Below are 11,726 nucleotides of genomic sequence, written 5' to 3' on the forward strand. Positions count from 1 at the left end.
ACACGTCGGTGTAGTCTGTGGAATACACTAAAGCCCAAGAAAAAAGAGAGTACACTGCAATCACAACGCAGGTAAAAAGTAGCGCCATCCGGAGACGTGTACATGAGACACGGGGGGACGAACCACAGCCGGGTAGGAGGCGCTTCAGAGAATTCGAGAGGCCTCTTCGCCCACGCACTGGGGCACGGTGAGAAGAATAAATCGCAAGGGGTTCTTCGTGCTCCAGGTACTTGGGCCTTGATGCAGTCAGGATGCCACCGCTAGAAACAGAAAAAGAAACACCTTTGCCTGTTGCTGAGGAGGTCTCCTCACCTGTGGAGCAGGAGCTGTCGCAAGATTTATCCACCACTGCATTCCTCGTGCCTGAATGGACTTTATCCGAAGAGGGGGTATCCGTGCCGGCCCGTCGCTTCATCCACATGTTTCGAAACATATGCGACATCGCGTAGGATCACTTGGGGGAGGAGGAGGGAGGAGGGGGGGAGACACACACACAAAGAGAGAAAATTATATGCGGTTATATATTTATACGCACACAAAAATGAGACCACACGCACCCCCACAGAGACAGACAGACGTAGGGAAGGGGGGGAGGGGAGGGGGGGCAAGATAGAATAAAACGCTTGGATTATCAGACGACTCGACGACACCTCTTCACACACGGGTGGAGCTGGAGAATCGGCACTGAGGTGTGCGTGTGCGTATGCGTGGGTGTCGCTTGTTTCTTTTTTCTTCCTTTTCCTTCTGTTCTGCTGCGGGCCTGTCGATTTGGGGGGAGAGGGGGAGAGAAAGGGGGAGGGAGAGAGGGGGAGGGAGGGAGAGGGAGAAAGCCCAATGATGCCAGAAAGACGGCAGCAAGACGCAATCGTGTGTGGAGAAGATGCAATCAACCCTCTTTTTCCTCTTCAGAAGTAAAAAAAGAGAAATAAAAAAAGAATGGGCACAAAAGATTGATGTCACCAATCAGATTACAATGAGAAAAGACACAAGCACTCCACTCAATCGCCTACTTAATCACTCGCGCGCACGAACACCGATTCTGCAGAGATGAGCGACAACGACAAAAACAAAGAAACCGCGCAGAAAAACAAAAATGAAGTAAGTAAAAAGGCGTGGGCACAACGAAAACAGCAAATCAACAGGAGTTTATATATTACATAGATATATGACTTTTTTTTCTGCCAGTTGGTCAATCTCGTGCGCGTGTGTGTGTGCGTGTGTGCGTGCGTCCGTGCGTGTTTAATAGAAGGAAAGGGGGAGAGAAAACAAAAAAAATCTTTCGAGGTGTTAGACCGGTACGAAGGAGGGGGGGTGAACAACACACACACACACACACACACACACACACACAACCACGAGTTCAATGATATGCGGAGCAGGGGCAATGAAGAGGAGCAACAGGGAGGAAGGGAGAGGGGGGTGGGCAAGGAAGAGGTCTCCGGGAACCGCGAAAAAAAAAAGGAGATACAGCCGAGAGAATATTATATATATATATATAAATATATGTGTGTGTGTGTGTGGTGTGTAATTGAGTGACTATGAAAGCAAAAAAAAAAATAGAGCAACACAACTCCTCCCCCCTCCACACACACACACACACGCCTGGTGTGAGAAGCAGGGAAGGGAATAGGAGAGAGCGAGGGGAGTGGTGACAGCGCGCCTCCCAAAATATATATATAATAATAATAGTTAGCTGGATTAGCGAGATGCTTCCTGTATACCCTGTGTTGAATGTGAGTATGTGTCTGTGTGCAGGTGCAGACTGCTTTCTCTTTCCTCCTCTTGTGGAGATGAAAGAATGTGTGCAGGAGGAGGGAGGGGAGGGGGTGAAGCGGATCGCAAAGACAGTAGCGGAGAAGACACCTGTGACTCTCGGGCGTGGTTCGCTCAAAGATGTGCGCTATAATAGACGGAGCGTAGCGAGAAAGACGCGTGCGAGTCATTTATAAATATAAATATGTATATATGTATATATGTGTGTGTGTATATGTGTATAATTGTAATAAAGAAAGAGGAAAGATGATGGTGATTAGACAAAGGGAAGTAAGGAGGACTTGTCCACATTCTGATAAGCGCAGGGCGGGGCGGGGCGGGGGGGGGCCGCCTCGTGTGATTCGTACGCTCTACGCAACAGTTCCCCGCCCCCTTTTTTTTGAAGGGGAGGGAGGGAGGGAGGGGGGCGGCAATTCATATCCCAATTACTGTAGTACGTTGAACAACAAAACTTCACTGCCGGGTTCGTTCTGCATGGCCCTCCCTCCCTCGCCCACCACCACCACCACCCAACACAAGGATGGTCCAGCAACGCTTACCTGCGCTGTGCATAACCAGAGCATGCCTTCCTCGCGGTGGCTCACGTATTACCAAACAAGCAGCAGTTGAGAGATAGGGGATATATGATTAAAGTGAGACCGACTCCTTGCAGATCACGCATATAATAGATATATAAAAACAGGCATATATGGATATGTATACATATATACTGGGTCCTCCACAAGAGTGCCTCTCCAGAGGGAGGGGAGGGAGGGGAAGGAGGGGAGGGAGGGAGGGGAAGGGGTGGGAGGGGAGGGGAAGGGGAAGGGGAAGGAGGGAAGGGGTGGGAGGGGGAGGGAAGGAGGGGAAGGGTGACTCGTCGAAAGCACCGCTTGCCCAGAATTACCCAATCAAGAGAGATCATTACGATGCACCCCTCCAGAGAGTATGAACTACTGAGACCTCCAACACACCCCCACACAGCACCTCCACGGGGCACACACACACACCATCTATCGGACTAACTCCTCCTCACACACACACACACACACACACACGGAAAGACAGACAGACACTTTTATGCGGCAACACAGCAGAAATAAAGGCACAAAGAGAGCCCATGTAAAAAAAAAAATGGTATCAATGAATGAAGCCCAGAGAAGGGGGGGGAGGGGAGGGAGGGGAGACATGCACCTCCGAGAGTGTGCAGTAATGCGGTGACTTACGGATGAAAGACAGAAGAAAAAAAAACAAAGCAAGAACTTCTTTGCAAAGGGCATCTCACATTGCCGTGGAGGAGAATCGAGCGGAAAGGGAAGGGGGGAGCCGAGGTGGTGTATGGCAGGAATACTCTCTAACGTACTCAGCTGACTCCCCACGGTGCCGCGCCGTCACCACTGGGGAAGCGAGCGGTACCCGTCTTGGACATTCGTGGCCTCGTGCCTCCAGTACTCGTACGGATTGTTGTATACAGCGACTCCGTCTGCCTCCGAGAGCATGAAGGTTGGGCGCCGGGAGACGTTGTACACCCACTGCACCTCGGGCAAGATGCTCCAGTTGACGTCCCTCATGGATGGATCCCTCCGCATGTTAGCCAACCATTTGTTTGTCTCGGCCACTGCTGCTGCCTCGTGCTCCTCCTCTGTGTTGTAACGGCGCGCAGACTCTACGACGCGATACTCGTTACGAAAAAAGTAGTGCAGGAAGTAGGCGTCAGAGGGGTGACAGCGGTGCGCCACAACCGTCGACCACGTCACGTTATGCGTTCGCCCAACGTGCATGTCGTGGAACCGTGCATACCACTCCTTCACATACCACAGACGCCCAGTTGGGCACAGCTCCTTCACACGGGTCAAGGACCGATATATCTGCAGCCCAATGAGTATGTCCTCATGATGGAACATAAGACGTCGGTAAGCCGATTCGCGCTTCCCAGTGAACTCATCTGCAGCGAGACGCACTACACTCAATCGTTTTGTGGTGTCCTTCGGCTCGAGAAGCCCTTGCACAACTTTACGATGCAGCATGAACATCATGCCAGCACAGAATTGGGTGTGGAGGTGGTGACGCACGCTGCCCCAGTATACGCACTCGGTATCTTCCACGAGCGAACTCGTATTTTGCCATACGGTGTCCTGCCCGTCAACCGACACCCCACGTCCCTCTCCATTTACAGATAACGCCTGCTCTGCGAACTCTGTCACCGTCGATTGCGCATCGACCTTTGAGCGGCGAGGCCGCGAGAGTGGTGGTGGTGGTTGTCGAACTTGTGTGCCGCCCATCACGTACCGCACATCGCTTAAAAACTGCGGCACCTTCACGTACGCGTCGTCGTCGCCTTTGATAATGAACGGCACCGTGGGGAAGGCGTGGTACGCGTACTCCAGCCACAGGATCAGCTTCTGGCTCATCCCAACCTCCACAGGAAGGCCCCACTTGCCGTCCTCGCCAAGCCTCTTGTTGGTGGTCGGCCGGCGGTCGGTCATCATGTCGATCCACAGAACGTTGCGGTGCGTCAGCGCCTCCTGCCACAGCGCAGACGACGCGAGGCAGATGAGCTCCGCCGGCGACGTGAACGCGGGTGTCACGGGTACAGATAGGGCGCTGCTCAGGTACGACAGTGCAGAGGTACTCGGGCTGCCGTTGGTTCTTGTTGTGATAATCGAAGCACATGGCGTATCGTCAACGGCAGCAAAGCGCCAGTCTTTGCGGAGCTCCACACGACGCTGCGCGTATCCCATGTCTGACACATCATGGCTCACATTGCCGCTTCTCGCAATTTTCATCAGTGCGTCGGAGGCGGCTCTGTACTCCGTCGTCGTCGGCAGCAGAATCCTCATCCCCCCTTTCCTCGCCACTGATGTCGCTGCGTGGTCCTGCGCTACTGATGCGTCGTCAATTGACGCATTCCTGTCGATCAAGGGCTCCACTGCTGCAAATAGGTAGAGGGGCAACAGCGCCCCAGTGAAGCGGTTGTCACGCCGCGCCACCTCCTGGTACGTGAGCCACGTCTGGCGCTGCGCCTCACGCAGGGCAGCACGCGCCGGCTGGTCCGTCGACGGGATGCCCAACACCGCCAGGTACGGCGCTACGCGGTGCGCGCTGACCTCAGCGTGGTCATCGACAGTCGGAAACCCGGCTCCGTACACGTACCGCAGCCACTCCCAAAGCTGCAGCTCTGTGCGCACATTCACGTCGTCGGTCACGCTCGCCATCGCCAGCAGCATCGGCCCCACACGACCCAGCGGGGCTGCTGACGTGGCGAACAAGCCATGCCGCTGCTGCAGCCTCACGCCCTTCACACCGATCCTGTACGTCGACATATCCAAGCACTCCTTGCACCTGCCATCGATCACCCGCAGCGTCCACGAGGGCAGAAACGCTGCCGTGATGCGAAGCGGGTCGCAGAACAAGAGGCTGTTGCCACACCGCTGGTTGTGCTGCTGCTGCTGTTGCTTCATCTCGAGTCGCTCAACCGCATCCTCGTGCTGCACAAGAATAGACCACGGTTTCTTCTTCGGTTCCTGTACAAAGTCGAGTTCTGCGTACACGTCGGTGTAGTCTGTGGAATACACTAAAGCCCAAGAAAAAAGAGAGTACACTGCAATCACAACGCAGGTAAAAAGTAGCGCCATCCGGAGACGTGTACATGAGACACGGGGGGACGAACCACAGCCGGGTAGGAGGCGCTTCAGAGAATTCGAGAGGCCTCTTCGCCCACGCACTGGGGCACGGTGAGAAGAATAAATCGCAAGGGGTTCTTCGTGCTCCAGGTACTTGGGCCTTGATGCAGTCAGGATGCCACCGCTAGAAACAGAAAAAGAAACACCTTTGCCTGTTGCTGAGGAGGTCTCCTCACCTGTGGAGCCGGAGCTGTCGCAAGATTTATCTACCACTGCATTCCTCGTGCCTGAATGGACTTTATCCGAAGAGGGGGTATCCGTGCCGGCCCGTCGCTTCATCCACATGTTTCGAAACATATGCGACATCGCGTAGGATCACTTGGGGGAGGAGGAGGGAGGAGGAGGGGGGGGGAGGAGACACACACACAAAGAGAGAAAATTATATGCGGTTATATATTTATACGCACACAAAAAATGAGACCACACGCACCCCCACAGAGACAGACAGACGTAGGGAAGGGGGGGAGGGGGGGGGGCAAGATAGAATAAAACGCTTGGATTATCAGACGACTCGACGACACCTCTTCACACACGGGTGGAGCTGGAGAATCGGCACTGAGGTGTGCGTGTGCGTATGCGTGGGTGTCGCTTGTTTCTTTTTTCTTCCTTTTCCTTCTGTTCTGCTGCGGGCCTGTCGATTTGGGGGAGAGGGGAGAGAAAGGGGGAGAGAGAGGGGGAGGGAGGGAGAGGGAGAAAGCCCAATGATGCCAGAAAGACGGCAGCAAGACGCAATCGTGTGTGGAAAAAATGCAATCAATCCTCTTTTTTCTCCTCAGAAGTAAAAAAAAGATAAATAAAAAAAGAATGGACACGAAAGATTGATGTCACCAATCAGATTACAATGAGAAAAGACACAAGCACTCCACTCAATCGCCTACTTAATCACTCGCGCGCACGAACACCGATTCTGCAGAGATGAGCGACAACGACAAAAACAAAGAAACCGCGCAGAAAAACAAACATGAAGTAAGTAAAAAGGCGTGGGCACAACGAAAACAGCAAGTCAACAGGAGTTTATATATTACATAGATATATGACTTTTTCTGCCAGTTGGTCAATCTCGTGCGCGTGTGTGTGTGCGTGTGTGCGTGCGTCCGTGCGTGTTTAATAGAAGGAAAGGGGGAGAGAGAACAAAAAAAATCTTTCGAGGTGTTAGACCGGTACGAAGGAGGGGGGGGGGTGAACAACACACACACACACACACACACACACACACACACACAACCACCCGAGTCCAATGATATGCGGAGCAGGGGCAATGAAGAGGAGCAACAGGGAGGAAGGGAGAGGGGGGTGGGCAAGGAAGAGGTCTCCGGGAACCGCGAAAAAAAAAAGGAGATACAGCCGAGAGAATATTATATATATATAAATATATGTGTGTGTGTGTGTGGTGTGTAATTGAGTGACTGTCAAAGCGAAAAAAAAAAATAGAGCAACACAACTCCTCCCCCCTCCACACACACACACGCCTGGTGTGAGAAGAAGGGGAAGGGAATAGGGGAGAGCGAGAGGAGTGGTGACAGCGCGCCTCCCAAAATATATATATTATAATAATAATAGTTAGCTGGATTAGCGAGATGCTTCCTGTATACCCTGTGTTGAATGTGAGTATGTGTCTGTGTGCAGGTGCAGACTGCTTTCTCTTTCCCCCTCTTGTGGAGATGAAAGAATGTGTGCAGGAGGAGGAGGGGGGTGAAGGGGATCGCAAAGACAGTAGTGGAGAAGACACCTGTGACTCTCGGGCGTGGTTCGCTCAAAGATGTGCGCTATAATAGACGGAGCGTAGCGAGAAAGACGCGTGCGAGTCATTTATAAATATAAATATGTATATATGTATATATGTGTGTGTGTATATGTGTATAATTGTAATAAAGAAAGAGGAAAGATGATGGTGATTAGACAAAGGGAAGTAAGGAGGACTTGTCCACATTCTGATAAGCGCAGGGCGGGGCGGGGCGGGGGGCCGCCTTGTGATTCGTACGCTCTACGCAACAGTTCCCCGCCCCCTTTTTTTTGAAGGGGAGGGAGGGAGGGAGGGGGGGGGGCGGCAATTCATATCCCAATTACTGTAGTACGTTGAACAACAAAACTTCACTGCCGGGTTCGTTCTGCATGGCCCTCCCTCCCTCGCCCACCACCACCACCACCACCCAACACAAGGATGGTCCAGCAACGCTTACCTGCGCTGTGCATAACCAGAGCATGCCTTCCTCGCGGTGGCTCACGTATTACCAAACAAGCAGCAGTTGAGAGATAGGGGATATATGATTAAAGTGAGACCGACTCCTTGCAGATCACGCATATAATAGATATATAAAAACAGGCATATATGGATATGTATACATATATACTGGGTCCTCCACAAGAGTGCCTCTCCAGAGGGAGGGGGGAGGGGAAGGAGGGGAGGAGGGAGGGGAAGGGGTGGGAGGGGGAAGGGGAAGGGGAAGGAGGGAAGGGGTGGGAGGGGAGGAAGGAGGGAAGGGTGACTCGTCGAAAGCACCGCTTGCCCAGAATTACCCAATCAAGAGAGATCATTACGATGCACCCCTCCAGAGAGTATGAACTACTGAGACCTCCAACACACCCCCACACAGCACCTCCACGGGGCACACACACACCATCTATCGGACTAACTCCTCCTCACACACACACACACACACACACACGGAAAGACAGACAGACACTTTTATGCGGCAACACAGCAGAAATAAAGGCACAAAGAGAGCCCATGTAAAAAAAAAAATGGTATCAATGAATGAAGCCCAGAGAAGGGGGAGGGGAGGGAGGGGAGACATGCACCTCCGAGAGTGTGCAGTAATGCGGTGACTTACGGATGAAAGACAGAAGAAAAAAAAACAAAGCAAGAACTTCTTTGCAAAGGGCATCTCACATGCCGTGGAGGAGAATCGAGCGGAAAGGGAAGGGGGGAGCCGAGGTGGTGTATGGCAGGAATACTCTCTAACGTACTCAGCTGACTCCCCACGGTGCCGCGCCGTCACCACTGGGGAAGCGAGCGGTACCCGTCTTGGACATTTGTGGCCTCGTGCCTCCAGTACTCGTACGGATTGTTGTATACAGCGACTCCGTCTGCCTCCGAGAGCATGAAGGTTGGGCGCCGGGAGACGTTGTACACCCACTGCACCTCGGGCAAGATGCTCCAGTTGACGTCCCTCATGGATGGATCCCTCCGCATGTTAGCCAACCATTTGTTTGTCTCGGCCACTGCTGCTGCCTCGTGCTCCTCCTCTGTGTTGTAACGGCGCGCAGACTCTACGACGCGATACTCGTTACGAAAAAAGTAGTGCAGGAAGTAGGCGTCAGAGGGGTGACAGCGGTGCGCCACAACCGTCGACCACGTCACGTTATGCGTTCGCCCAACGTGCATGTCGTGGAACCGTGCATACCACTCCTTCACATACCACAGACGCCCAGTTGGGCACAGCTCCTTCACACGGGTCAAGGACCGATATATCTGCAGCCCAATGAGTATGTCCTCATGATGGAACATAAGACGTCGGTAAGCCGATTCGCGCTTCCCAGTGAACTCATCTGCAGCGAGACGCACTACACTCAATCGTTTTGTGGTGTCCTTCGGCTCGAGAAGCCCTTGCACAACTTTACGATGCAGCATGAACATCATGCCAGCACAGAATTGGGTGTGGAGGTGGTGACGCACGCTGCCCCAGTATACGCACTCGGTATCTTCCACGAGCGAACTCGTATTTTGCCATACGGTGTCCTGCCCGTCAACCGACACCCCACGTCCCTCTCCATTTACAGATAACGCCTGCTCTGCGAACTCTGTCACCGTCGATTGCGCATCGACCTTTGAGCGGCGAGGCCGCGAGAGTGGTGGTGGTGGTTGTCGAACTTGTGTGCCGCCCATCACGTACCGCACATCGCTTAAAAACTGCGGCACCTTCACGTACGCGTCGTCGTCGCCTTTGATAATGAACGGCACCGTGGGGAAGGCGTGGTACGCGTACTCCAGCCACAGGATCAGCTTCTGGCTCATCCCAACCTCCACAGGAAGCCCCCACTTGCCGTCCTCGCCAATCCTCTTGTTGGTGGTCGGCCGGCGATCGGTCATCATGTCGATCCACAGAACGTTGCGGTGCGCCAGCGCCTCCTGCCACAGCGCAGACGACGCGTGGCAGATGAGCGCCGCCGGCGACGTGAACGCGGGTGTCACGGGGAGGGACAAGGCCTGCGCGAGATATCCCAGCACAGACGCCGCAGTGCCCTCGCGGGTGCCGTCTGTGGTGTTGGTGCTGACGACTTGATGACAAGGGGAGTCGGCAGAATCTCGGAGCAGCCACTCTCTGTGAAGAGCCACGCGGCGGCGGTCGACCTCCGCAGCGGCAGTTTGTGTCGCGAGGGCTCGTGAAACAGCAACGTACTCGTCGAGGTTCGGTAGCAGATCAGACGTGTTGATCAGGGGGTGAGTGAGAGCACCGCTCTGTTCGCCGTCCCTCGCGCCTGATGCGGAATGCATCGGCCTGCTAGACGACGCGGCCACAGAGGTCATTGGCTCTGTGGCAGCAAAGACGTACAAAGCCAACAGCGGAGCATCAAAGTTGTTCTCTGCGCGCGCCACCTCCTGGTACGTGAGCCACGTCTGGCGCTGCGCCTCACGCAGGGCAGCACGCGCCGGCTGGTCCGTCGACGGGATGCCCAACACCGCCAGGTACGGCGCTACGCGGTGCGCACCGGCCTCAGCGTGGCCATCGACCGTCGGAAACCCGGCTCCGTACACGTACCGCAGCCACTCCCAATGCTGCAGCTCTGCGCGCACATCCACGTCGTCGGTCACGCTCGCCATCGCCAGCAGCATCGGCCCCACACGACCCAGCGGGGCTGCTGGTGTGGCGAACACGGCGTACCCAGCGGTGAGAAACTGGTCGCCCAATGCTGCATCGACTGTATCGACATCAGTGCAGTCCGTGCAGTTTGGGTCCACGACGCGAAGCGTCCACGCAGGAAGCATGTAGGGCAACATACGCAGCGGTTCATTGCAAGATTCTGTGGCATCGTTTTTTCCAGGACTGCACGACGCACGCCGCCTCTTGTGTAACGATGCGATGTTTAGGCCACACACAGGGTGGTCGTGGTGCACGATCACCGACAAAGGGTGAGGATGCTGTCCCAAGCGACGCACCAGCTGCGCCTCTGACGCCGGTAGTGGGTGCTTCAATAAGCTCAAGAGCCACCATGTAACCAAGAGAAAGATTATGAACAGCGCTATATCCGTGAAAAGGAGCTCAAGCCGCTTTCGCACTGCCATACGTCGTCTGTACACCCGCATCACAGCTCGCTTGAGGTATCCGAACACACGCACATTTGGGAAGAAGAGACGATGATGCGCGATACAACGCTGCTCCTGCACCAATGCTACTGGCGACATGTTGCAGGTGAGCAGTGCGGCAGCATGCTCGAGGGGGGAGGAGGAGGGAGCTGAAGTCGCTGGACACCGTCCGCGTGAAAAAGCGGATCGAGACGGTTTTGTTTCTCACCTGCGGTTGAAGACTACGACACGTCGTCTACTGGGGGAGGGGAGGGGAGGGGAGAGGGGGAAGGGGGAAGGGGGAGGGGAGGGGAGGGAGGGGAGGGGAGGGAGGGGAGGGGAGGGAGGGGAGGGGAGGGGGGAAAACAATAGAGATGACTGCGTTTGTAAGCTCGTATTTTGCTTTTTGCTTTGAATCTCTCGTTTGTATATGGAGATAATAGCACTGCTGAGGTGTTAAAATGTTGGCCGTTTTTTTTTCTTGTGGCGGGGGGATAGGGGGAGAGGGTTCTCCCAGTCTACCTTGCCAGAGCTACACACACACACACACACACACCCTGAAAATAGAGGAGGAAACAGCAGCGGCAACAACCACACAGCAACAGAGAGAGAGAGAGAGAGGAGGCCTATAACGCCCAGAAAAGCCTCGTTTTTTTGCGCACCGCAACTCGGAATAATACAATGGCAACAACAAAAATATGTGTATAAGAAAATAAATGTGTACCAGAGTGTAATGATTGGCGCCCGGACCCCCGCAAAACAGACACAACTCTAAAAACGACAGCGGCACTGGAAACAGAAGGAAAGGTGATGGATTAAGAGGAAGAGGCAGAGATGATGGAGCCGTGAGGGGAAAAATTGTAGCAAAGACCATGAGTGAATCCGCAAATCGGTTAAAAGTCCATCCCACCTCTCCACATACCCCTCCCCGTAGAGAACGGGGAGGAAGGGGGAGGAAGGGGACGATTGCTGTCCACTTGAACTTGCACCATCCTTCGGTTGCATCC

The 11,726-nt window shown here is 54.2% G+C and overlaps 1 protein-coding gene across 1 annotated transcript; it reads right to left on the reverse strand.

The window, feature by feature from the left end:
• Positions 1–3,143: 3,143 nt before the first annotated feature.
• On the reverse strand, positions 3,144–10,719 carry JKF63_07562 (uncharacterized protein; the record flags this gene model as incomplete). Its single annotated transcript, XM_067903499.1, has 3 exons — positions 3,144–3,872; positions 3,927–4,742; positions 10,033–10,719. 3 exons carry the CDS (start codon positions 10,717–10,719, stop codon positions 3,144–3,146), a joined length of 2,232 nt encoding a protein of 743 aa, XP_067759931.1.
• Between the last annotated feature and the right edge of the window lie 1,007 nt (positions 10,720–11,726).

Source organism: Porcisia hertigi, chromosome 2 (assembly GCF_017918235.1).
Source record: "Porcisia hertigi strain C119 chromosome 2, whole genome shotgun sequence".
Lineage (NCBI taxonomy): Eukaryota > Euglenozoa > Kinetoplastea > Trypanosomatida > Trypanosomatidae > Porcisia > Porcisia hertigi.